At 43.4% G+C, this 27915-nt stretch overlaps 1 protein-coding gene and 1 long non-coding RNA gene across 11 annotated transcripts in view; one reads left to right on the top strand and one right to left on the bottom strand.

Moving 5' to 3' along the window:
• Nucleotides 1-27915, bottom strand: part of LOC309338516 — a 230229-nt gene that overhangs the window by 76292 nt on the left and 126022 nt on the right. The gene's annotated exons all lie outside the window — the stretch shown is intronic.
• RUNX2 (RUNX family transcription factor 2) overlaps nucleotides 1-27915 on the top strand; it is a gene marked incomplete at its 5' end in the record, with an annotated part of 233279 nt that overhangs the window by 141057 nt on the left and 64307 nt on the right. For 5 of the 10 annotated variants that reach the window (XM_081855568.1, XM_081855566.1, XM_081855571.1 and 2 more), the window contains 2 exons: nucleotides 11034-11207; nucleotides 22845-23006. The exons of 2 other annotated variants lie outside the window; for them this stretch is intronic. In XM_081855568.1, the coding sequence (XP_081711694.1) occupies nucleotides 11034-11207; nucleotides 22845-23006 (336 nt within the window). The remainder of the gene's footprint in view (nucleotides 1-11033; nucleotides 11208-22844; nucleotides 23007-27915) is intronic. 3 more of the 10 variants (XM_081855572.1, XM_081855569.1, XM_081855570.1) reach the window with 2 other exon arrangements.

The raw sequence follows: 27915 nt of genomic DNA, 5'->3' as shown, positions 1-27915 counted from the left end.
CTCTCAGTTGCAGCTTTCCTTCACCCACCCCTTTCTGGGTGTAGATTCTTATTTTAGTTTTGGCATATAGGTGAATTGCAGATGGCATTGAGCAGACCTAGCTCACCCCATCTGCTGATAGTCTGTCCTGAGAAGCTTAGGCAGTTGCTTTCAGAAATCTTTGGTCAAAATTGTTGTACTCCAGTGCTTTCTTAAAATAAGTGGGGGGGGGGGTTTGTTGGTGAAAGGGGCCAGATAATTCACACACCTCCTCAAGGGCTAACTGAGGCATCTACCATTTAATGTGGAAGATCTATTGATACTGGAGTCCAATGTTCCCACACCAATCAGAGATTTTGTTTACAGCAGTCCAGTTGTCTGATGTTTTATTGATACAGTCCTCCTGGGAGCATGAATTGTGATCTTCAGTGGAACTGCAAAGAGGAATTGGCTGAGAACCAGAGGAGCTCTCAGTCATATGGAGCTATTTCCCCCTTTCCTGGTGACAAACTCTTTGGAGTTCCTTTGCAGGCTGCTCTCCTTGAGCCAAAGGCAAAGAGGTTCAAATCCAAAGATGTTTCAAATTTAGTTGCATTTTGCAGCTTTAAGAAGTGGACCTTTTACTTTTGTACATCATAAATGTGTGACTGAGTGAACCACCCTCACAAGACCTGAAAGGGAAAGTGGTTTTAGCCACTGTGAATTCTTGCTATTAAGAGGGCCCATAGTTAGTAGTTTGGCTGGTCGGGGCCATAGTAATATGATGGCAGCGCACACAGGAATATGCCTCACCCCCTCCAACTCCTCTCCATACTTAATAATTTTCTCTGTAACTTCTTGGCAAGGTTGGCCTTCAGTGTCGTGTTGTTATAGTAGGGCAGGACAAATTGCTTTGAGGGTAATTTTTTTAAATCTGCAACATAGAAGTTACCCAGAAGATAAAAGCTCATCTGACAGAGAATAGTCACCTGTATTTCCCATTTGTACTTGATAACAATTCTTCATGGTTATTTTTGTAACCTAAGAAAAGCCCTGGGGATTAGCTCTCTTTAATCCAGCATCCGACTTCCCACAAGGGCCAGCCAGAGAAAGATGGGAAGCCACAAGAAAGACGGAGCACACGGGGCACTCTGCTAACTGTTGTTCCCCAGTGTTCAGTGCACCTTGGATCCTGGAGAGAGAATGCAGTGATCATGACTCCTCCATGTCCTCGCATTATTAGGAAAACCTGAAAGTTGTTTAGCTTTCCTCCTCAAAAAAATGAGATTTTTTTGGGTTTACATGCCAAAGATCCAGGACAAACCATCACCTTCTGGAAATTTTCCCCAGACGTCACTTTCACCTGGTAATGTCCAGGTAAATCAGGACATATGGCATATAGTTTAACTATGTGCTGTGTAAAGAAGTTCTTGCTCTTGTCTGACCCAAATCTTTTACCATTTAGCTTCATTGGATGATGCTGGATTCTTGTATTGTGAGAGAAAAGGTTTTCTCTAGTGAAAGAAGTGCTTCTCTCTAACCACTTTCTCTGTATATTGTAAAAGTGCGCTAGATTAGGAACTTAAAATACACCTACACCTTTTACATAAGATAGGATGAGATTTCTTCAGATAAAGCATTTGTATTTCCTCCACCCCCCACCCCGATGTATGCTATATTTGCTTATGAATCTATCACCTGCAATAATTTCCTGATAAAAATATAACCTAGGGCTTGTCTTCACTGCAGCCTATAGCTTTTTAGACTTGTGCAATGGTAGCTTTGCAGACTGGCTCTACCATTGCATCTTACTGTCTGCTCCTTTAACTGCTGCCAAATTATATTTGAACCATGTGTTTTGCATGTGTATTACACAGCAGTGCAACATTCCTTGCCAAAAACCCAAAAGCTGCGTCCAGGCTTTTTTGTTATGGTTTTCATCCCTGTTCTAATGATTTTTTCCTTTGCCTGCCACCCTCACAGGTCTTCTTTTTAAAAACTATTTTTATTTCTCAGTCCTGGAGAAAAGTTTGCAACTGCACATTCTCGCTAATGCTGCAGCTTTGTGCTGTTGTGCAAGCAAGCAAGAAAACATGAACACCTATGTTAACCCTGTAAAAAAATGTGCTACTTTGGCTGCCTGGTAAAATGGAAAGGAGAGGGGCTTAGTCAATACACATGAAGCCGGAGTGAATTAGGTTCCGTGTCTAACCTATGGCCCACCAGATGATGTTGGACTCCAGTTCCTGCTAGCCGCAACCAGCTTGGCCAATGGCCATGGATAATGGGAATTGTAGTCCCGCAACATCTGGAGGACTACAGGTTCCCCATCCCCATCATAAAGAAAGCAAAAGTAAAAATGGGTTGCACACCTGTTTTTAACACTGCCGGCTGACCCTGCAAAAGGAGAAGTCATGCACTTCCAGTCTGGCAAGATGTATGAGGTGTGCCTGCGTTTGTGCCAAGACTTGTCACCACAAGGGAAATGTGTGACTTCGCTCTTTGGAAATTGAATTAGAAACATGAAAAGCAGACAAAATGATTGTGACCACATAATTATCTTGAGTTTATTGAGTGCTTTTGTAACATGTGAAATTTCAGTATAAACATTGCTCCTCTTCCAAGTAGTGAAAATTGATCAAAACCCAATGGTTCCTACATCACTTCAAGATATTACTTGATTCTGGACAGCTGTGGACTTAAGGGTGAAATCCTAAACATGCTTAATAGAGAACAGTTCCCATTGAACTTAGAGGGACATGCATCTACGTAAAAATGGTTAGGATTGTGATGTAAATCAGATTCGACTCCACACTTGATTACCCACCGTGAATTTTGGTGTAGACAATTCCTTTATTAGGACGGCATGCTGTATTCATTACCCTGCTATATATGGCTATCCTTCCCAAAGTTCTCTGCTCTTTCCCCTTGTGTCCAGATGAATCCTGGCATCATAGCACTTTGCTCTCAAGCTTCCTCAGAAGTGACTGAACTCCCATGTGCACAGAATCCACCTTTTTTGTACACTCTTTGCAAAGTGTTTTCACTCAGTCAAACTGACTTCCCATTTCCTACACACATCATGTCATCATGGCACCAAAGCAAGAAGAGTTAATGTGTGAAGTCCAAGCCTTCTTCTCCAGTGGATTTACAGCAGTTTCTACTACTCATCCCTGTTTTGTACCACCAGGAGATGGAGTTTGTTGTGTCTTTCTTAGCACAGCCTGACCTCAAATTCTCTCTATTCCCCCCATTTGCACAGGAGGCGGATTTCTCCTTTCACACATACATAGAGGTATCTGTAACTTCTGCCCTCTGGACTGTTTTAAGAGGCTTGGGCCAAGACAGAAGGTATTAGGAGGCTGGCAGTTGGGGAGGAATGAACCATCTCAGTTTGGGAAGATCTTCCAGTGATACCCTGTCTACAGGTAGTGAAAGTGAGCATTTTCATGATGTGTGGGCACATTTTTATATAATCATTAATGGTGGAAAAAACAGTTGTCTAACCTCATCTGTTTGAATAGCTGTGGACAGTCTGTAACATCCCAGTAGCTAATCCAATGGCAACTGGCAAACAGTTTTTATCCTATTATATAATGATGAAACTGGGCTGCTGTTCCTCCTATGAATACTAAGAATTCAGTTGCTGGGCATCACTGTTGCTCCTCTGAGATCTCTTGTTTATCTCCCTCCCTCTCTCTCAAGTTTTATACCCAGTTCTTTAGTGCAGGAGAATTTTGGAAGCAGCATGGTAATTTTGAGAGTTATGGATTCATTATAGTAATGGCAACATATCATTAACCAATTTAATGCCAAGGTTTGGAGTAAAGGTGTAGGGAAAGAGGGAAGGGCAGTGATGGCAGTGGCAGGGTAGCCTGGTTTGCTTCATATTTTGTGAAGAGTTTTGGGATTCTGAAGGAAGGATTTGGGAACATTAACTTCATATTTAAGCATGGATTTCATATCAATGAGTGCAATATTTATATAGATTTCTATGCTGAAGAGAGTTCCACTGTAACTAGAAGCCAGTATAAAAAGTGGGAAGGAGAAATATCTGACTTAGGTACGTACACAGAGAAAGAATATTGAATAGAATTAATTGAGAACTTACAGTATTAATGAAACCACTATTACAATCTCATTAAAAGCCAATTGAGAAATCATTTTATAGCATCTTTGTGTGTATAGCTTCTCGCCACTTAACTACACTTATAGACCCAACTACACTTGGGTTTGGTTTTTATGCATTTCTTTACCAGTCCCCCTTTCTAAGAAGAAGAAAATAAAGTTTTCCTTAAAAATTCTACTGAGGAAGGAAAGTAGTTTAAATTCCTAAGGTAGAATGCTCAATACATCAATTTTGCAAACTTCCAGAATTTATCTGAATGGCCTCACTTTACATCAGACTCCTTGTTCTCTGCCTATACAGGGAGCATTCTCCCTAAATACCTTCTGAGCATTGATAAGTTTGGTGCTAGCAGGGCTTATGAGGCAAGGTGACGCAGCAGGATCCACTGGGGCAGCCGATCCTGTTGTCAAACTTTCTTCCCCTCCTTGTTTCTGATGTAGAGCTTCCATCACCCCTTCTTCCCTGTCGGGGAGGGGCTGTACCATTTTGGGGTTTGCCTCAGGAGATTCCAATTGGCAGGTGGTGGACTCTCCTTCCTTGGAGGTTTTTAAGCAGAGGTTGGATGACCATCTGTCATGGATGTTTAGCTGAGATTCCTGCATTACAGGTAGTTGGACTTCCAACTCTACAATCTTGTGATTCTGCATGCATCTCTTATATATTGTGCTTCTGTAGAGAAGAAGTGGCAACATTTATGAGTTTTCAGAATTTTGACCAGCATGTGAGATTTGTTAAGTAGCCGAACATTCAGTAATGGTTTGGGTTCTATGTTTATAAGCAGTGATACAAACCTTTTCTTGTTGTACTGTGAAATCCCCTTGCCCTGCCACTTTCCCCAAGGGAAAACCCGGTCTTTACTGTTGAATCAGAGCAAATGTCAATCTGGTTTTCTTTGGATTGATGTTTACTCTGATTCAGTGCTAAAGAGTGGGTTTTCTGGGGGGAAGTGGTGGAGCAAAGGAACAACTGCTCAGACCTGCACATAGAAAGCCTGAGACAAGTAGAAAAATGGGTGAGCCTTCAGTGAGAGTCAAGCTCTATTGACCTGTTGTACCTGTGCAGAGCAGGGGACACAGGTGGCGCTGTGGGTTAAACCACAGAGCCTAGGGCTTGCCGATCGGAAGGTTGGTGGTTTGAATCCCTGTGATGGGGTGAGCTCCCGTTGTTTGGTCCCTTCTGCCAACCTAGCAGTTCGAAAGCACATCAAAGTGCAAGTAGATAAACAGGTACCACTCCGGTGGGAAGGTAAACGGCGTTTCCGTGCGCTGCTCTGGTTTCTCCAGAAGCGGCTTAGTCATGCTGGCCACATGACCCAGAAAAACTGTCTGCGGACAAATGTCGGCTCCCTCGGCCTGTAAAGCGAGATGAGCGTCGCAACCCGAGTTGTTCACAACTGGACTTAACTGTCCGGGGTCCTTTACCTTTACCTTTTTTTTACCTGTGCAGCTCAGGATCTTGCCTGCTCATTAAACTAGGGTGGGTTTCAGCCTGGTAAGCTGTTACACACACTAGCCTGGCTATGAAGAAGGCTTCTCCATCCTTCCCGCTTCCTGAATGCAGCATCCTGAGCAGAGAGAAAGGAGAAAGGGATCAATGCAAGTTCTTAACTAGATCATACATGACAAATCACCATTCAGCCTCTGCTGGAGGAGTCTCATGCTCTTGCAGTCAGAAAGTTCTCTCTGATGTTTAGTTGGAATCTCCTTTCTTGTAACTTGAAGTCATTGGTTCGGGTCCTACCCTCCAGAGCAGGAACAAATCTTCTCTAGGGATGAGGGTGAAAATGTTTGTGCTTGTTCAAATGGGGGATAGGTAGAACTGGGCACTGAGAGTGCAGGGGGACATGATATCAGTTCAGGAAGGCTGAAGCACCATAGGGTCAAGCACATACACCAAAGACATTTGGAGAGAGACACCATATATAAATGTTTATAAACTGATCCTAGAAGCCTCTGATCCAAGATGGGGGAACTGGAGTGCTTGGCTTTAAAAGATGGAATAGATATAGAGGGCATATAGTGGAATGGAGAGAACAAGTGAGACATGGTTATCTCCAGATAAAAGCTCCCTAGGAAGGGCAGGGAAGGGCCTACTGGAGGATATAGAACCTAGAAGGATTCTTTCTCGTCCGCAGACTTGGTGGGCCACAGAAGTAGTTTAGTATGGACAACATACTGTATCATCCTCCTGACAAAAATGTCCAGGGTGAAATGGGAATTGACTTCAATGGCTGTCCCATATACTGGTGTGTTTAAGTCTCAAAGAAGCAAAATGTCTAATTACCCTGTGTGACTGTGCTCTGGAACGATTGGATTTAATCTTAAGTGTCACCCAGGACCTGGTGCAAGATGTAAATGTTGAACTGATTGAGAACAGTGAACATAATGCTATGAAATCCAAGATATATGTAAGAGGACAATTGCCAAGAATAATAATAATAATAATAATAATAATAATAATTTATTATTTGTACCCCTCCCATCTGGCTGGGTTTCCCCAGCCACTCTGGGCGGCTTCCAACAGAGATAAAAAATACACTAAAATGTCACATATTAAAAACTTCCCTGAACAGGGCTGCCTTCAGATGTCTTCTGAATATCAGGTAGTTGTCCATCGCCTTGACATCCGATGGGAGGGCATTCCACAGGGCGGGCGCCACCACCGAGAAGGCCCTCTGCCTGGTTCCCTGCAACTTGGCCTCTCGCAGTGAGGGAACCGCCAGAAGGCCCTCGGAGCTGGACCTCAGTGTCCGGGCAGAACGATGGGGGAGGAGACGCTCCTTCAGATATACTGGACCGAGGCCATTTAGGGCTTTAAAGGTCAGCACCAACACTTTGAATTGTGCTCGGAAACGTACTGGGAGCCAATGTAGGTCTTTCAAGACCGGTGTTATATGGTCTCGGCGGCCGCTCCCAGTCACCAGTCTAGCTGCCGCATTCTGTATTAGTTGTAGTTTCCGGGTCACCTTCAAAGGTAGCCCCACGTAGAGCGCATTGCAGTAGTCCAAGCGGGAGATAACCAGAGCATGTACCACTCTGGCGAGACAGTCCGCAGGCAGATAGGGTCTCAGCCTACGTACCAGATGGAGCTGGTAAACAGCTGCCCTGGATACAGATTTGACCTGTGCCTCCATGGACAGCTGTGAGTCCAAAATGACTCCCAGGCTGCGCACCTGGTCCTTCAGGGGCACAGTTACCCCATTCAGGACCAGGGAATCCTCCACACCTGCCCGCCTCCTGTCCCCCCAAAACAGTACTTCTGTCTTGTCAGGATTCAACCTCAATCTGTTAGCCGCCATCCATCCTCCAACCGCTTCCAGACACTCACACAGGACCTTTACCGCCTTCACTGGTTCTGATTTAAAAGAGAGGTAGAGCTGGGTATCATCTGCATACTGATGAACACCCAGCCCAAACCTCCTGATGATCCCTCCCAGCGGCTGCATGTAGATGTTGAAAAGCATGGGGGAGAGGACAGAACCCTGAGGCACCCCACAAGTGAGCGGCCAGGGGTCTGAACACTCATCCCCCACCACCACTTTCTGAACACGGCCCAGGAGGAAGGAGCGGAACCACTGTATGACAGTGCCCCCAGCTCCCAGCCCCTCAAGACGGTCCAGAAGGATGTCATGGTCGATGGTATCAAACACCGCTGAGAGATCCAGCAGAACTAGGAAACAGCTCTCACCTTTGTCCCTAGCCCGCCGGAGATCATCAACCAGTGCGACCAAGGCAGTTTCAGTCCCATGATGAGGCCTGAATCCCGACTGGAAGGGATCCAAATGGTCCGCTTCTTCCAGGCGTGCCTGGAGTTGTTCAGCAACCACTCGCTCAATCACCTTGCCCAAGAATGGGAGGTTTGAGACTGGGCGATAATTGGCCATCGTGGCCGCATCTAAAGATGGTTTTTTAAGAAGCGGTTTAATAACCGCCTCTTTCAGCGGGTCTGGGAAGGCTCCCTCACGGAGGGAAGCATTCACCACCCCACGAAGCCCATCGCCCAGTCCTTCCCGGCTAGCTTTTATAAGCCAGGATGGGCAAGGATCCAGGAGACAGGTGGTTGGCTTCACTCGTCCAAGCAGCCTGTCCACATCCTCGGAGGTAACAGATTGAAATTGATCCCACACAACTTGACCAGACAGGACTCTAGCACTCTCCCGCCCCGGTCCTGCTCCCACAGTGGAGTCTACTTCTTCCCGAATCTGAGCGATTTTATCTGCAAAAAAATTTGCAAAATCATTGCAGGAGAACATGTGGCCCGTACTGGGCCCCGATGTTACAGGTGGTTCCACTAAATTGCGAACCACCTGAAAGAGTCTCCTGCTGCTGTTTTCTGCAGATGCAATAGAGGCGGTGAAGAAAGTCTTCTTCGCCGTTGCTATCGCCACTTGGTAGGCTCGACGTTGAGCTCTAACCCGTGTCCGGTCAGATTCAGAATGAGTTATCCGCCACCGGCGCTCTAGCCATCTCAACGATTGTTTCATTGCCCTCAGATCCGTGGAAAACCACGGGGCTGTCCGGGCTCCATGCAATCGGAGAGGGCGCTTCGGAGCCAAACAGTCAATAGCCCTGGTTAACTCCACATTCCAGCGGGCCACCAGGGAATCGGCTGAAAGGCCATCAACATGGGATAAAGCATCCCCAACCACTCTCTGGAAACCATTTGGATCCATTAAGTGGCGGGGGCGGACCATCCGAATCGGTCCCACCTCCCTGCAGAGGGGATGGGTCGCGGAGAAGTCCAGTTGCACCAGGAAGTGATCTGACCATGGCCATCAAATATGTAACAGTCATATTTGACTTCAAAAGAGGAACGTGAAGAGGGTCATATCTCTTTATAGAGATTGTCCAAAGCCACAGTAAAAGAAGTTCAGCTAGCATGTATATCGCAGATTAAGAAAGGTGCTGCCAGGACCAAGAGAATGCCAGCTTGATTAATGAGTACAGTCAAAGGAGCTGTTGGAGGCAAGAAGTCTTCTTTGATAATATGGAAGTCTTTTCCAAAAAAGAACACAAACTGTGGCAAAAGAAACACAAGCAGCAATAAGGGGTTTGAAAACCAACCAATCAACCAAAACCAAGGAAGAGAGGTGGCTGGATCTTTGGATGAGAAAGGGCGTCAAAGATGTGCTAAAGGAGGAAAGCGAGATGAGCGCTGCAACCCCAGAGTTGTCCATGACTGGACTTAACTGTCAGGGGTCCGTTACCTTTTTAGAGGAGGAAAAGGAGGTTGCAAAGGAGCTGATTGAATTTTTTTACATGCATTCTCTCGATAGAAGACGCAGGGCAGGTCCCTGCACCTGAGGAACTGAGGCAAGTAGTGGTGATAAGAGATGAAGTTAGTGGCCTTATGGACTAATTTCAAACTGGCAATCACTGGGTCCAGATTGTACCCACTAAAGAAAGCTATGTTAAATTGCCGATCTTCTAACAAAAAAGTAATTTATCCATTACTTATATATATATATATATATATGGGTACTAAAAAGTAACCAATATAGGGCAATTTTTTTTAAAGGACTTCAGATTGGATCTAGGAAATTACAGTCTGGTTAGCTTAATGTCTGTTCCAGGAAAACCAGTGAGAAGCATTATTAAAGACTTAGTCTTTCAAAAGCTTTTGACAAAATACCTCACCAAAGACTCAGAGTAAGCTTAGCAGTCATGGTTAACTGGTTAAGGAACAGGAAGCAGCAAGTAGGAATAAAAGTGCAGTTCTTCCAGTGGAAGGATGTAGAAAACGAAGTCCCCTAAGGATCAGCATTGAGACATGTGCTTTTTAACTTGTTCATTAATTGTCTACAGTTAGGGGTGAAAAGTGAGGTGTCCAGGCTTGCTGATGACGCCAAATTGTTAAAGGTGGTTAAAGAAAAAGCACTTATTAGAAAGTCTAAAAGGATCTCCCCAAATTGGGTGTGTGGGCTTTAAAATGGAAAATTCAAACCCATGTAAGCAAGTATAAAGTGATCCTAATTTCACTTATACCCTCCTGGGGTCTCAACTGGCAGTGATTGATTTAGCTTGATGAAGATGTTGATCCTGCTGCAGAAATGGAGAATTCCATGTTAGGGATTATTACGAAAGAGATTGAAAACTAAACTGCCAATGTCATGGTGTCACTATGCTAATCTGTGGTGGGACCACACTTGGAATAGTGTGCAGTGCTGCTTGGCTCCCCTCAAACATTTGGGTCTTTTTAGTTTGGAAAAAAGTGAGTAAAATGAGGGACAAGCTCTAGGCCTATAAAATTATGCATTGTTGTGTATGGAGAAAGTTGACAGGGGCCATTTCTCTCTCTCTCTCTGTCTCTCTGTCTCTCTCTCTCTCTCTCTCTCTCTCTCGTAATACTACAACCCAGGGCGATCCAATGAAGCTGAAAGTTGTAAGATTCAGGATTAGAGAAAGTGCACAGTGCATAAAGTATAAGTACTGTAAATAAATAAGAATTATAAAATTTCCTCCTGCAACCAATGTGACCACCATAGAAGAGGATTAAACAAGTTCCTGGAGGATAAGGCTATGAATGACTTCTGGTCATGATGCTTATGTGGTGCCTCAACTGTCAGAGGCAGTATTGCTCTGAATATCAGTTGCTGGGCCTCCCAAGCAAGGAGAGTTCCTTGTCACCCTGTTCCCATAGGAATCTAGTTGGCCACTGTAAGAACAGGATCCCGGATTAGAGGGGCCTTTGGCCTGATCCAACAGAGTTCTTACGTTCACATGCAACATTCTTCTGCTCATGTAAGCGATTTACTTATGTATAAGGACACAAGTATATTCCATGTAGGGTTATTGTGACGGGTGAAAGAGTCTGTAGTTCACTCCTTGCATCAGTTCCAGGTTAAAGCTAAAAGTTCTTTTGTCCTTGCAGTAAAATAAAATAAAATTAATACTACATTGTTCAGTCATGCTAACAACACTTTTATTTTATGATTTGCTGTTTCCAGGGCACAGACAGAAGCTTGATGACTCTAAACCTAGTTTGTTCTCTGAGCGCCTCAGTGATTTAGGGCGCATTCCTCATCCCAGTATGAGAGTAGGGGTCCCGACTCAGAGCCCACGGCCCTCTCTGAACTCTGCACCAAGCCCTTTTAATCCACAAGGACAGAGTCAGATCACAGGTAAGAGACAGAACCATGGGCTTGTATGGGCCATGGGAATGATTGATTATAGTAGGCCTTTTATTGTTTCAAAATGTAGAAAAATAACTGTTGCAAAGTGAAAGGTATAAGAAAATGTAAGCTAGTGGGGAATAGATTTTTCTGTAGCGTTCATAACAAAATCATTTAGTCTTCTTTCTTGTTTGCAGTCAAAACTGGGGGTGGGATGAAATGGAGAGGAAATTCTCATCTTTCAGGTCTCATTCTTGGAATTGGTCTACATGCATTGATAAAAATATGTAAATTTTCCAGCTATACATGTTTATTTAGGATTGCTCTTTAGGATAGTTTGCACAGCATTGTCATTCTGTGCCCCCCCTACCACATTTATTATGTGATATTGTGGCTTCTCTCTAGCATCCATAGCTATGCATCACTGTTTCAGTAAACTATGAACCAGGCCACTTTGAGAGATGCATACATTTTATTTTCAAACCAAGAGATTGCTTTCACTATTCAAAACAGAATGTGTGTAGGGAAAGCAGAGAAAATCTAAAGCGCTGAGGTCCATATAAAAAGAAACAGCAGCAAACCTAGGCCAATTGTTACCCCCCCCCCACAATTTGGTGAACTTCTCTTTGTTTATATACAATTTTATTCTAAAGATCCCAATAAAAAGTGGAAAGCCATTTTGTGGGGGTGGGGTGGGGGGTGGGGAGCGGGAAATGTTAATGAAATGCAGCCCTTTTTCCAATGCAAGCCCCAATTTTGTTTTGTGCTTTAAAAAAAGAAGGCTGAGTCTATACAGGCATGTCTTTAGTTCAAGCCCATTTACACATCCTACTAGTGACATGAATTTTTAACTGCTTCAAGCTACATTGAATGGTGCAAAGGCACTGGAAGTGCAGCGAGGCAGGCGGCCAATAGGGAGATAAGTTTTTTAAATTAGCAAATAAAGTGATGTGATCCTAAATTGTTGCGGTGCATGTCTGAAGATCTGGATTCTGTGGTTGGAGTTCATCCTCTGGCTCCTTCCCACTTAGTTGTTGCCCAGCGGGGAGGTTAATGGCTGAGCAGACCGGAGCCATCTCCTTGGCCCTGCCCATTGGAGTCTCCTGTTCATATCACAGAAAGGTGGGGTTTCGCCATGAGGAGGTGGCCCTCGTTCTGCACTGACTCTTTGTTCGATTGTTATATAATACTAGACCAGTGACTGAGAACAAGTTTTCTTCCTGATTCCATATGGTGATCATTTTATGTTGTCACACGGATGGATCCTAGATTCTCCTGTAACTTTTGAAATGTCACATGCTCCTCTTGTTCACATAAATGCTTTCTGTAGAACAATCTGCTGCTGCTTATGATTAAAAACATACCACTTTTTGTTCTGAGTCAAGAGCAGCAGATTAAAAGCCTATAAATGGTAGATGCTGTTCAAATTAATAAGGGTATTGAATACTATAGAGAATGTTAGGAGTTCACAGTTTACTCTATGTAGCTAAAGAGGCAGCAGTGGAAATAGTACAATATCTCTTCTAAATAAATGCAAGTCTGCAGATGATAAGAGGTAGCACTACTTGGCAGAACACAGCAATTTGTACTTAGAAGAGCATACATTCCCTGCCAAACATTTGAAATGTGCTTTGCCTTTTTTGATAGTGATTATTTCTGCCATGCTTGAAAGTTTGCATTGAGCTACACAACTGCATATTTCTGATGCTGCAATTTGTGCCCAAACCAAGTGTACTTTTACCACCTACTATAATCCAAAGACTATTGTGCTGAAATATCACTGGAAGAGGTATTCAGGAAGAAAGACACACTAGCACAAAGAGGTCTGTAAATCAGAAATCAAGTGCTGCACCAAACAGCCAGTACAACTTGCATAAAATAGTATTTAATGCTTTGATTTATAATAAAAATTGTGGGCAGGTTTCATCTAATGAGTCCTGTCAGTGGAAGCCCCTCCACTTTACGGCTGCCATATTTCAAAAAGTATGAACCAGGACGCCCTGGAAGTTGTTGATCCTGCAGGGAGAGGAGGAGTGAGAAAGGCCCCGGCCTCAAGCAGAAGCCCATATGCACACCGTTTCTGCTAATGGGATTCTTTGAGTGAATCTCGCCCGTTGTGCCCATTGGGAGTGGTGGTGAACATGCAGAGTTTTATAGTAGAAGGTCTTCAGCTATAGAGTTCTACCAGCTCTAATCTTCATAATGTTCAATCAGTCAAGCATTTAGTTTGGCAGTAAAAATACTTTCTTCTGAGTGTCAGAGGTAGCTCTTGCACAGGGAGTAGTAGTAGTACTCCACAATATCATGCCCAGGTAGTATTCTGGCATACCACAAAAAAAACATGCTGTGCTGAGAAATTACTCCAGAATCAGAATACTGTAATCAGAACTTTGATATTAGTTAGGTCTCGTTTTTTTGATCAGAATTACAAGCCTGGTAGATGAAGGGAACACAGTGGATGTAGCCTACCTTGATTTCAGCAAGGCACTTGACAAGGTGCCCCATGATATTCTTGTAAAGAAGCTGGTAAAATGCGGACTTGACTATGCTACCACTCAGTGGATTTATAACTGGCTGACTGACCGAATAGGGAGAAATGTAAAGTATTGCACTTGGGCAAAAAAAATGAGAGGCACAAATACAAGATGGGGGACACCTGGCTTGAGAGCAGTACATGTGAAAAGGATCTAGGAGTCTTGGTTGACCACAAACTTGACATGAGCCAACAGTGTGACGCGGCAGCTAAAAAGGCCAATGCAATTCTGGGCTGCATCAATAGGAGTATAGCATCTAGATCAAGGGAAGTAATAGTGCCACTGTATTCTGCTCTGGTCAGACCTCACCTGGAGTACTGTGTCCAGTTCTGGGCACCACAGTTCAAGAAGGACACGGACAAACTGGAACGTGTCCAGAGGAGGGCAACCAAAATGGTCAAAGGCCTGGAAACGATGCCTTATGAGGAACGGCTAAGGGAGCTGGGCATGTTTAGCCTGGAGAAGAGGAGGTTAAGGGGTGATATGATAGCCATGTTCAAATATATAAAAGGATGTCACATAGAGGAGGGAGAAAGGTTGTTTTCTGCTGCTCCAGAGAAGCGGACACGGAGCAATGGATCCAAACTACAAGAAAGAAGATTCCACCTAAACATTAGGAAGAACTTCCTGACAGTAAGAGCTGTTCGACAGTGGAATTTGCTGCCAAGGAGTGTGGTGGAGTCTCCTTCTTTGGAGGTCTTTAAGCAGAGGCTTGACAACCATATGTCAGGAGTGCTCTGATGGTGTTTCCTGCTTGGCAGGGGGTTGGACTCGATGGCCCTTGGGGTCTCTTCCAACTCTTCTATGATTCTATGATTCTATGATAGGTTTATTGATTTTGCATTATGTCTTTATTATATAGCACTTCTCGACAGGTCCCTCCTCCTGGGGGCTTCCTTACTAAAATAGACACAAGGAAACAACACGAGGGGAGAGAAATTTGATTACTTCAACTGCGGGTACTTTGGCTTAATTACAGTAGGGTATTTGGAATAATTAAGACAAGAAATGCATCAGTTTCTACAAAGCAAACATAAACACAATTGCTTCATTTCTGATTGTTCAGTTAAATTGCTGACTTTGTTCCAGGCATGCTCTTCCACAGGTAATGCATGATTTACTATAGCCTTTAGTATCCCTATCAAATCCCTTCTGAATAATGATGAAGTAGATGTTGACCCAAGTATTACATTTCATTTTCTTTCCATGTTCCACACTACTGAATCCTTGTCAGCATGCATTTGTCCTGTATTTAGATGTGTACACGCATCTAGTTTATACACATTTAGTTCTCTCTCTCACACACTGTATTTACTGATAATGATTTAAAACCCTCTGTAAAACATGCAGAATCTGGCAGTGCAGATATGGATTGGTAGAAGGTCATTTTTATTCAGCAGGGCGTTTTAACTAGTGCACTGCAGAAGCAACACTGAAAGGCCATTAAATACAAACTCTCCAATAAGGTTTGATGCTTCCTGAGGAATTGCAGACCCAAATGAAAGCCAGTACATTGATCATCAATAAAAAAAAACCTTTTCAAATCCAAATTTTATGCTGGTATGTTTGCTGCTCTATCCAGCCCCACCCTCACAAAACATGTCTGCATATATGACACCTCTGTCATATATTTTAGATTTTTTCCCCCTTCTAAAATACAGCTGGCCAGGATTATTCTATATGAGACAGGAAAAGCCAAAGGCATGGTGGTAAGAATGTGGTCAGTGTGCCTGGTGGAATTTCAGTGGAGGAGTTGTAGTAGGAAGTGTAAGTGGGAGTTAAGTGAGGTTTCATGCTCCATCACCACTATGCCAACATATGATCTATAGGCAATCTGTGACTTCAGTAACTGAAATAACAGCATGCAAAGTCAAGTGGTCTGAACCATGAGAAACAGTTTTTTAAACCTCAGCAGCACACAGTTTTCATTTCTCAGGCCTGGGGAAATACCCTATTAATTCATTATGCTTGAGTTTAAAAGATGTTTGGCTGGCGTATTTAGGACCAGATCTATATTTTGCTCTCTGCAAAGTCTGTTGCTGTGCCATGCGGCTTGATATAGAGTGTGTGCTGTTCAAGTTGTTTTGACAGTGTTATGAGCGAAACCATGAAATCACATAAATTCTGTGACGGCAGCAGGGGAAATTAACAAATGGGAGAAACGTTATTTCCAAAGACTTTGGTGTGTTTAATGCATATATTCTAATTTGCATTAACACACTGAGACTTGAGGGGCTGTTGGTCATGTTGGCTGGAGCTAAAGAGGTTTTTATGAGTTGCTGAGCTTTTCTTGTTGGTATTTAGATTGTTTTGTTTTGAAGATGTTGGTATTTTGTGATGGTTGTTTAATGGGTTTTATTGTACAGTATGTATCTTTTATTGTTGTAAGAAGGTTTGAATATACATTCTGAAGAAAACGAGGGAAATACATATCTGTCTATTTATGAGCTTAGGTGTTGCATCTGTTCATCTGTCACTGGAGTCCTCTATGCAACTGTGAAATTTTATACTGGTGTGCTTGCCACTCCACCATCTCTATGAAACGCCACGGTTTGGAGAATATTAACATACTATATTAATGCTGTCTAGCCAACATTGTGTTTCATGGGAATCTGTAGAGTGTTTTATGGACTCTTGTAGTTGCCTTTTCTCTCTGACCCTGTAACTGTCAGGCCTCAGCCACTTCCCTGGGTGTCACGGCACTGGGCTGATTTGAAGTCCCACACTTTTCCTCATGGAAACTGCTGTATTGAAATATTCCGCATTGTGTCACCTCTCAGAAGTTGGTATGTTGGTGGCCACACCTGTGAAAGTGCTGCAGGTAGGCAGAGAGGCAACAAGCGGTTTAAAAATTAGTTGAAGGGACACTAGAAAGACTATTATGAGTGCAACTTGAATTTGTGTCTGCTTATGTGAAACACTAAAGAGAGTGTGACTTTTGTGCAACAGCCGTCACTCCCACCCTGCCTGCATGTTGATTGAGCCTCTTTGAATAAAACAGTGAAGGCAAGGGTCGCCTAACTTGCAAGCCTGTAATAACAGTAAACTCATGGAAGAAATGAATAAGCAATCTTTGACATTTCCTGTTCTAATAGAACCTACATGGTAGGGAATTTGCAGTTTGCATATTATTTAAGGCTTCACCCCTTTAGCTAATTGTTGCAGCCAAGCTATGCATGAAGTTTAGCAGTGAAGTGAGCAACACGCCTCCCTATGCTATGAAGGCAGCAGTTTTTGTCTGTCTCATGCAGGGGGAGCAGAAATGTTTACAGAAGGAGGGCTGCTGTTAGTAATCACCCCCAAATATTTTTAATGGCCCTGTTTTGTTGTTCAGAAACTAATAGTTTTCTCCACTGGTTAGTCTGCTTTTGACTATCTGCTTTTGACAGAGGAAGGCTGGGTGAGTCGCAGGCTGTTTTCTTGCTCCTCTAGCATCTGTAGGTGCTTTGCCCTCCTCCCATGTCGGCACTGAGCATTCCTCTGGGCAAAACCAGTCTCCTTCCGATTAAACAGCTCTGGGGGTTCTTGCGTTTTCTTTGCCTCTAACAAGTGGGAAAGCATGCTGTGCTTGTCAGAACTCATGATGATTTGTGAGTGAGCTTGGAGCTTCTGGCCCACAGAGACCCACACGCGACTGGGTCTCACAGACACACCACTTGAAATAGCAAGAGAATAAGGACAGGGGAAAGCCACCGGAACAATTCCCCAGTGGCTATTACTCTCTTTATATTACACAGCTAAATAAATGCATGTCTTTGGCAAAGTAGACACCCAAGCAAAGTAGACATGCATGCAAAATGCAATGCCTGCCAAACTTGCTGTACAATGCTATTCTTTTACAACCACTTCACACAGTACATTTATATCAGTTAATTGGCAGATATCTAGAGACATAAGTTACCGTACATGGATCTCTCAGTCTATCTATAAACCTTGAGTGGATCTGTTTGGTTCGATTCTAAACAGCTATATTGAACCCTAACATCTACACATCATCAGGGGCCTGGCCACACAGTCACAAACAGGTGTGTCCCATCTTCAGTGTTGCCATATGGCAACACTTCCATTCTCCACGCACAACCCAGTACCATATTCATGCCCTAGAATTAATCTGTAGGGAACACGCGGCTCCCAGATCATTTAGAGGGCCACAAGTTCCCATGCCCCGCAACAAAGGTTTGAGGGATAGGGGAAAGAGTCTTGTTTGCTATTCACGCACATATTTAAAATTTTTAAATAAATGTGTGCTCCAGATGGGAGAGAGCACAGATTCTAATGAATACAAAGCAATTAAAAATGAAGATTTAACAAAATAGCTGAATAGGGTGGTGCTGACTTTTCTTTATGACTTTAAAAAATAGGGTGGGGACCAACACTCCATTGCAGGAGGTCAGAAGTGGTCTGGGTTAGGAATTTTTGTGCTAATAAGAGACCATGCTATAAATCAAGACGTCCACAGTTCACATTTTGGATCTGCCATGATTTCATTCAGAGGCCTTAGGCAAGATGCTCTCTGTCAGCTTCAGCCCCCAACACAAGCACCTACCTGCACTATGGGTGTGGGTGTGTGTGATAATACTGACTTGCCTTACAACAGGGCGGGGAGCCTATGAGTCTTGCACTCCCCTCACAGCCCCAACCATCGCAGCCAATAGTCAGGGGTGCTGGAGCTGGTGGCTCAGAGGTTCCTCATTCCTGCCTAACAGGGTTGTTGTAAGGACTGCAGCTAGATACGGCATGTGAAGCACTTTGTATGTTTAAAAATCTGAAATAAATAATAAGTATGGAAGCTAGAAAAACAGGTGTATACTAACAGTAGTGTAGTAGGAATAAATGTAATAATGAACAATAACAAATCAAAGCAGAATCACCACAAAGTCTAAGCCAGTTTAGTTCCACCTCCACCTCCCTTTGGCATGTTTGTCCTGCTCAGCCCTGCCACTCCTCTATCCCAGTTGCTGAGCAGCAACAACCACTGACCTCCCTCTGGTGCAGGTGGATGAGGAGAAGCAGCTCCCTGCCCTTGGAATGAGGAAAGCTTCTCACTGCTTCCCAGCTAGTTGGAAATTTTGCTCTCCCCCCCCCCGCAGCAACCTGTCACATGGAGCACATGCCCCCTTTTGCTGCCCCCCCAATCCATTCCTGGTGTACAGATGACACATATCATACTGAAAACAGATTTGACCCGGAATTTATGCTGGATGTCCCAATGAAGAATGAATGAAGAAGTCCACTATCTGAAGCCTTACACTGGAAATCAACAGATATTTCCCTTGTCTGTGAAGAATCAAGTGTGCAGCAAGGTACCAGTCAGGAGACGGTAGCATCCATCTGTTGTCAGAAGGGCTATGATGGCTGTCTGTTAGCTGCCATGACTGCAGCTGCCAGGGGACAGGTTATTGCACAGAAGCTACGTCTCTGTTGCTGAGGGTTGTTCCTGGACACATTGCAAGGCTGATGCACACACTGGGCTGACATGCTGCTTGAGGTGAGGTCGGCTCCACTTTGTCATTCTCTCATTCACACTCATTCTCCATGAATAAACGTGTGCCTGCTCCCAGGGCACATGCCCCAGCCTTCGGAGAGCAAAAGGTTCCCCCCTAGAAAAATAGGTGTCCGTACTCACCATGAAGTGGTTGCAGTGAGTGCCACACTTTTTAACAACAACAAAAAGAAGGGCCAGTACTGCGTACACTTGAGCACCCCGGAGGGGGGGGGGGCTTCTCCTCCCTGGTTCTTTGGGAGAACATCAACTTCTGTACCTCTTTCTGCCACATGCATTCACACAGAAACATCAGCACTCCTGTGTTGCATTGAGAGAGTTATCTAACACTGTCTCTTCTTTAGTGTTCATGGAAATGCAGCCAATACAGTCCAGTCACTCACACAGAAAACAAAGTGGAAAATGTAGTAAGATCCCTCCCTAGTGACCAGAGTTAACCAATCCCACGAGAGTTACTGGGGAACATTCCAGAATTACATGCACAGCAATGCATTTAAGCATTCCCAATTTAAGTAAAATAAATCACTATACTTAACATCCTGCGGTGCAATTTAGATTCCTATATGGACAGTTTGGACCTCAGTGTCTTGTGGGTCCCTAAAATTCCTTTAAATGCTTGTTGCGGCCCATTGCTAATTTGTCAGCTTGCTTTCGTTGCCCAGAATAATTCTCTGCCAAATCAGAGGAACAGCTGTTAAAAAAATAATGTAAAATTATTTACATTTCTCTAGATAGTTTGTTGTGTTATTGTTGTGCTGTAAAATAACGTGCAGTTAAGAGTAAATATAATGCCAGTCCCTACGCGCTTGAAGAAGTTCACTGCATTTAGAAAGCACCTGTTTGACTTTGGAGTGGTGTTTTTTCTTGGTCAAGCATTTATATGAGATAGCTCTACTGTAAATTAAATCCTAACAAAGTTAAAATGAAAGGCTTCCCTGCCTCCTTCATATATCTGATATACAGTTATTTTTTGCTTTGGGAAGTATCAGAGTTCCAGACATCTCTTCAAGCAAATCATGTCTTAACGGGGGGGGGGGGGGGGGGGATGGCAGAAACATCAAGGTTTTTCTATCCAGAAGGGGAGAAAGAGGATTTTGTTATACTTAGATGAATTTCCTGATAAGGGTTTGTTTCTTCTGCCATCTAGTTATCATATTACTATTTTACAAAACAGAGGCTGGAAACCTCTGTTCAAAGATACAGTTAAGCCAGAAATGGTTTGCTGCTTTACAAAGAGCAGAAAGTACGAGTAGTATCTAGACTGAGACGGGTTTACTATGCCCATAAGACTCCAGAGGCACAGATGTCAGAAAGCAATTTCTCTTAAAGTAGGATATATTTTTGATTTGTAAGCAATATAAAGTAAACAACATAAATGTTGAAGAGGAAATCCTGTTTTCATCAGTAAATCACTAGATAACATTGCAAAAGAACCTGTTTGCCAACTTCATTGTATTCTTCCTTCTCTTACCCACTGCAACCCAGATAAATATATATCTATGTCGAAAATACATATTAAGAATCATTCAGTTCAAAGCAGGGCATTTAATGGGTGGTGCTGTGGTCTAAACCACTGAGCCTCTTGGGCTTGCCAATCAGAAGGTTGGTGGTTTGAATCTGCATGACGGGGTGAGCTCCTGTGGCTCTGTCCCAGCTCCTGCCAACCTAGCAGTTTGAAAGTGTGCCAGTGCAAGTAGATAAATAGGTACTGCTCCGGCGGGAAGGTAAACGGCGTTTCCGTGTGCTCTGGTTTTTGTCATGGTGTCCCGTTGTGCCAGAAGCAGTTTAGTCATGATGGCCACATGACCTGTGAGATGAGCACCACAACCCCAGTCACTTTTGACTGGACTCAACCGTCCAGGGGTCCTTTACCTTTACCTTTATTTAGTGGGTATTGCAGGGGGAATCCCCTTTGGAGTTCTTAGTGGAAACCAGGGTGGTGTATATCAGCCTTATGCTGAGTTATAGGTAATGGAGCGTACATCCAGAAATGACTTTCCCCCCAGTCAAATAACTAGAGGAATTAATGGCACATTCTTATCTGAATGACTTTTGTGGCAGATCACCTTCTTTGCTTGCACGAGGTCCCAGACTCAGTTCCCAGTATCTCCGGGGGGCGGGGGGGGGCTGTACAGACCTTTGTCTGAATCCCTAGAGAAGTCTCACCAGGCAGCCTTTATAGGCACGACTGAGTGAGAGGACTCTGTGGAAACACTTTCGGCCACGCGGGAAGGCCTTTCGTATTATGTTGATAACTTCCCCACCATCTTCCACCCTCAAAGGAAATAACTCAAGATAATATTGATACTAACAGAGCTTTCAGCTAGCAGCAGAAGAGCAAAATAAAATGTGGCTGGTTAAATTGAAATAGTGCCCGCAGACTGTGTATATACTGTATATGTGCATGATGGAGAACTTGCTTAGCCTTGTGTTTTACTTAATTTTTCACAGTTCCTTAAACTGCTTGAAGAGGCAAGCCACATTTTTAGTGGAAAGACAATTTGCTGTGGTAGAAACTTCAAATCTGTTTATGTTTGGGCATATTATTATATGATTTCTTAAAGAAAATATTTGATTAATAACAATACGTAGCAAAAAATATTGTACATCAAACATCCTTGCTTCTCATACAAAATTTGAATTAGCAGCAATATAAGTTAAAGTATGCTTTTGCATGATCTAGAATGTTTTTTGCTTTTATCTTATTTTGTCACATGATCCAGCTTTTGGATGGAGCATTCATTTCCGAAACATTGCTACTAGTTTGATTTTGCATTGTAGCTTTCCCCAGGAATCTTTCCAAGAAGTTAGATATTTTCCCCAGAGGGTTGTCTTAAGTGGGAGCGGGAAGCCCAGACTTTTGCCTCTCTTATCTCCACACCTGTAGTTCTTCTAATATAAATTATTCTGCCGAGATACGAGTTAGTTCTTTTGGGTAAAAGTGTTCTTCCATTTGGAGATCTACAGTATCCATGTTGTGAGTAAACTCTGTCAGAAGATTCAAGATATCAAACACTTCTGGAACAGTGACTGAACCTAACTCTGAAATCTCTTCTCTCAGCTTCTCTGTGGTCCTGAAGATGTTCTCATCAGTTTTCCCAGTAATCAGCAATTTTCTCCATGATTACTTGCACTTTCCATCATCTCCTTGCACATCCTTTCTCAATGAATATTTAATGGAAATCTTGGCTAAATGAACACCCCTATGGAACATCCTTATTCTCTCACCCAGATCTGATCTAGGAGAGGTTAGCACCCTTGCTGGAGCCATTGCTTTGACACTCCAATTCCAATGTCTTCAGTTGCAATTGTATACATACTCACCTGGGAGTACGTTTAATTGAACTCAGGGGGACGTACTCAGGGTAGGCATGTATAGGATCCCACTGTTGCTTTCATTCCTTGGAAGACTCACTAATTCTGCCACTTCCAAACAGCATTAGATAGGCCATGGAGACATTAAGAAAACACAACCCAAATGTTTGGAGTTTTTACTTGCTCATTCTCATTCTTTGTGAGAAAACGGTGCTTAGGCTTTCTAATTTCACCAGCTGCTCCTCTTGACAAGTCTTTCATTTTAAATTATTTTCTCTTTTGTTTTGTTTTTAGACCCCAGACAAGCACAGTCATCCCCTCCATGGTCCTATGACCAGTCTTACCCTTCCTACTTGAGCCAGATGACTTCACCCTCCATTCATTCCACAACCCCCCTGTCCTCCTCAAGAGGCACGGGGCTTCCAGCCATCACCGATGTGCCCAGGCGGCTCTCAGGTAAAGACCATGTTTGAACTCCACTAGTTATCTCAGGTAGAAGCAGGGAAGGCTAAGGCTGCTTACAAGGGACATACCTATTGCAGTGTTTTTGCTCTAGGTTAGCAAAAACTGTTGGGGTTGCTGTATGAGCTCCCCCCATTAAAAACAACAACCTGTCTTCCTTTGGCCTTGTGGTTTGAATGTCTGATGATCCCTTGAAGGCACAATATCTCATGGCTCTGCTTCACGCTGTATTCAGCTGGGGTTTCTTTGCCCTGTGTGGGTTACGTAAACAGCTTTACGTTTTCTTTCTTTTTGATGAAAGCCTTGCTTCACTCCCATAAATTAGTTTGTTCATTACAGCCAAAAGTCTCCATAACTGGAATAGCTTGGTACAACGCTCACATTCATTCCTCTAAAGGCAGTAGTTTGAGAAAGCTGCTTAGCTTAGTCATTGTGTCCTTCAGATCCATATCAGCACCTGCATTATTTAGGGGTAGAATGCAGTTATAGAATGGCTTAGACAAATTGTCTCATGAAAAAGGAAGCAAAATATTTGTGGAAATACACAACATAGTCCTGTACATGCTTCCTGAGAAGTAAATTACATTGAGTTCAGTGGGGTTATTACTCCCAGGTAAGTCAGTATCGAATTGCAATGTAAATACAATTGACCTGCGAGGAGTGAATTTACAGGGAACGAGGCAGAGGGCCTTCTCGGCGGTGGTGTCCACCCTGTGGAAAGCCCTCCCATCAGATGTCAAGGAGATATACAACTATACAACTTTACAAAGACATCTGAAGGCAGCCCTGTATCAGGAAGTTTTTAGTGCTGAGTGTTTTGCTGGGCGTTTATTATGTTGGAAGCCGCCCAGCGTGACTGGGGTGGAGTGCTATTATTATGATGAGTAGTAGTAGTGGTAGTAGTAGTCGTTTATGCACTCTGTGATCCATCTCTAGGTAAAACAGTCTTCATGCTGTATTGTAATGCAACATACCATGGCATATCGTCACCTACTGTACAAAGGGTGGCGATCCTGCTACCCTGAAGCTCTAAAGAGACAGTTGTGGAAACAGAGTTGTAGCCCATCTGCCTGAACTATGTGTGACCTAAGGGGAACACTAGGATTCGTTATTCAGGTGTGCAGAATGTGGACCGTCCTTATCCCTACATCAAGTTTGCAAGGCTCAGTGATTGTCTCCCACACTCTCGTCTCATACACCTGTTTGACTCCCAGCCAGCTAAGTGAACACCTAGCTTGTTTTTCCCTTCTCTAAAAAGCTCAATGCTATAAAAAAATGTTAACTTCACTTCACTGAATCTCTGACAGGCTGAACGCCAGCCAAGATACCTACACAATTTGATTAGCTTGATTTCTTTCATTTCTTTTATCTTAGGGGTGGATAATCCCCCCCACGCAAAAAACAGCCCATCCTTTACATCTTAGCTATTTAGTGTTCCATCAAACATTAGGATACATGTCCAAATTAGACAGATTTGAATTCATGACTTCTGGAAACACCAGCCAGCCATTTCTGTCTTCTAATTGTGAAACTTGTTTTTGTTTGAACTGAGCCCCAAATGCTTGGTTTTAGCTTTCGACCGTATTCATTTAGTTCATGTCTCCTGGTAGCCTGTATCGGGTTGGGCTGTCAAGTCAGTTATTTTTGCAGCGTTGCCACTGGCAATACCTGCGGGGTACGGCTTGGCTGGGGCCGCAGCAGCTGTGGGAGCTTCTTGCCCTGCAGCCCTGGCTTGTCAGGATGCATTCAGACCTGAGTGCCTAACATGCGGAAGAGCCAAAGTGCTTAGAAGTCCTCCCATCAAAGCAGAGCAAGCCAGAAGCAAGCCAGAAGCAAGCCAGCTCTCTCCCTTGTCCGACCCATACCTTTCGGGGGGAACGTTGATTCTCCTGTGTGGGTCTCTTCACCATATATTTCCCCCCTTTCCAAAAGAAGCGGGGGATGAATGCAGAGCTCACGAAGCAGGGTTGAGAGTTTCATGGAGCAGGGAGCATCACAGAACTACACCAAAAGCAAGTCAGGATTGACTTTTTAAAAACAGAGAACAGGTATTTGTAAAATCTGAAATGATACAAATTCCAGAGTAGATAAACAGAGTTCACAAAGGGGGGGGGGTGGCGGACGGGTGAGGAAAGCATAGTATTTAACCCCACTTCCATCTTTTTTTACTGCCAGCATTTATTATTTAAAAGTGCCTAATATTCAAGAGGGGATGCAAAATCAGGAGACAAAATGAGAGAGAAGCTGGAGGAAAAGAGGGAACTATAAGTGAAGTGCAAGAAGAAAGATGGCATTCTGGTAATTTCTTAAAGTGGAACAAAGACGAGGCCAGCTTAATATTTTAAAAATAGGAATTTCCACATATAAGAAGCCATAAGAAAGAAAGCATAGAGATGAGAAAACCCCCCACAAAGTTTAATAAGAATATTAATGGTTGTTGGACACTGGGGATCAAAAGGAGAACAGAGAGAAGGCAACCAATATAAATAAGGAACAAGGCCAGGAAGAAGCAGCCATTTAGATGTTGCACAGGTAGGTTTTCACATTTATTAACTTACTATGGAAACACTTGTGTCATTTGTGGTTTGTACTGCTAACATTGGCGCCATCTCTGGGGGCTCCCGGGTGCCAAGGCACCACTAAACGTTCACTGTTGGTGCCCGGCCGGGCGACTCAACACATCACATGTATGACACATCACATGCTGCGCCCCCAGGTGATGTCACATGTGCAACGGGCATGACGTCACACATGCTCACTGGGCAGCCCCAATGTGGGATGGCACCCGTCGCGCCTGCCTGCTAATGTCAACTTCTGACATTAACACTGTGGTGAGTGGAAAGCACCAGGCCCAATAAGTCCTGTTCCACTATGGCAGTGTTGGAAGAGGCTCTAAGACTTGTTCAGATTTACTCCTATTCCTGATAGTGATTACAATATTTATTGGGAAACTTAGGTATATTTATAACAATATTGGGTTGCTGTTTTTAAATTTGTTTCAAATAAAACAAGAGCCTGGGCTATTCTCCCTATTAAATATTCTGATACCTTCCCACCACAGCTCCCATGCATCCTCTTTCACTTCAGATGCCTGGGGACATGCCAAGAAGCTTCCAATGTGTGAAGCAGCTCTTCTTGGGGTCTCATTCTGCCACTGTGTTGGCCACCTGCCTTGGTGCTCAGCAACTTCATATTCAGTCCCAATTGTTGAACTAACCTGCTCTACCTACTCATCCGGTAGCTTGTGTTATTTGCTTGATCCCTGTCCTTCATTCTCTGTCATTTTCCATCAGTAGAAGCACTTCAGAGCTATACTGGGAAGGGAAAAGAAACTCTCTTATATGCAGACTCTTGCACAATCCTGGCCTACATTGCTTCTGTTAGCATGGTCCCTCTCAGGTGGGTGCCATTGCCATTCTAAGGGAACCAGAGGGGTGCTCATGGTGAGCACCTCTTTGTCTAGAAAAATAGCACTGTGTATGCATAACAGAAAACAATGTGCTGCTGGTTTAGTGAAAACTAAAAGGTTCATTCAGAGCTATAGTAACCTGGATAGCCATAGTGTTGCAACATAAGATAGATCAATTTTATTTTGTTGAACTGTGAAGCTCCAGAATAAAGCAAGAATCTTTAAAATGATACATCTGGCAACCACAATGGGTGTATATATAGTTTGGAAAAATGTTATGGTGTTTGTGTGCTCGTATGTGAACAAACTATGAACTTACAGATGCATGTGAACAATTAGAGTCCTTGTACATTTGTCAGGGAGGAAGTATAGGAAAGCTAATGGAATCCAGTCCAGTAAAAACTGAAGTAAAGGGGAGAATTTTGGCCCCAGTGAAATAAAGAAAAGTTCTGGAGTTGATTGCAGTGGAGCCAGAATGTCACCCAAAGTTTGCCCTTAGTAGTCAGTAATGTACAAGTTGGTCACAGCTTGGCTGTTAAATGTGACTGAATTTTAATTGTTGTTTAATCCTTCCTATTTTGGACCAATAAAAACCAGTGTTAAACTGTACATGTCTGAAGAGATTTTTTTTTTAATAAAAAAGATAGGTGATGAGAATACAGCTGAGCTTGTCACGTTTTAACATTAACTTACCAAACTTCAATGATTTTTTGTTAATATTTCAATTGACCTTTTATCTGGGGATTTTCAACCATATTTATGTTATGATTACACAATACACTTTTCAAAAAAAAAAAAAAAAAGGCTCCCGTAGTTTTTTTTATCTCTCATGACATCACTAGTGCATTGTAATTGAGTGGACTGGCAAATCAATACGGGATGGCTGTGAAAGCAAATGCAATGAAGACTATAAAGCACTTTGGAAAGTAAAAATAGTGTTAATATGATAGCAAGGAACTTGTTGAAAACCAACGGGACTAGTCAGCAGGATTTTATCAGATTGCTGTTTGAATCATATCATTTGGCAGGTTAGAATGCATATTTAAAATGAGCAGTTTATGCATTTCAGAAGTATAAAAAGGGGGCTTATCCACACTTAATTTTTGCTCTGCTCTTTCCAGGCACAAGTCTGTGTTTAAAAGCTCTGTGTCCAGGATCCACCCCCCCCCGGAACTCCCCCCCCCCCGCACTCTTTAGTGCTCAAATGTCAATTTGGGTTTCCCGCAGATTGATGTTTGCTCCAGTTGAGCTTTAAAGAGCAGGTTTTCATGGGGAAAGCTCCCAAGATAAAAAAGGGCGCTTGAACATGGAGTTTTAAATTGTGAACTGTGCCTGGAAGGAGTGGAGGAAAAGTAAGTGTGGCCAAGAATGGCTCTGGACATGTTTCCACTTGCTTTGCATTCGGATGGCCATCTGTCATGGATGCTTGAGTTGAGTTTCCTGCATTGCAGGGGGTTGGACTAGGTGACCCCCAGGATTCCTTCCAGTTCTACA

Source organism: Podarcis erhardii (genome assembly GCF_964252035.2).
Source record: "Podarcis erhardii genome assembly, chromosome: 3".
Classification (NCBI taxonomy): Eukaryota; Metazoa; Chordata; class Lepidosauria; order Squamata; family Lacertidae; genus Podarcis; species Podarcis erhardii.
This window is presented reverse-complemented; position numbering and strand designations above follow the sequence as displayed.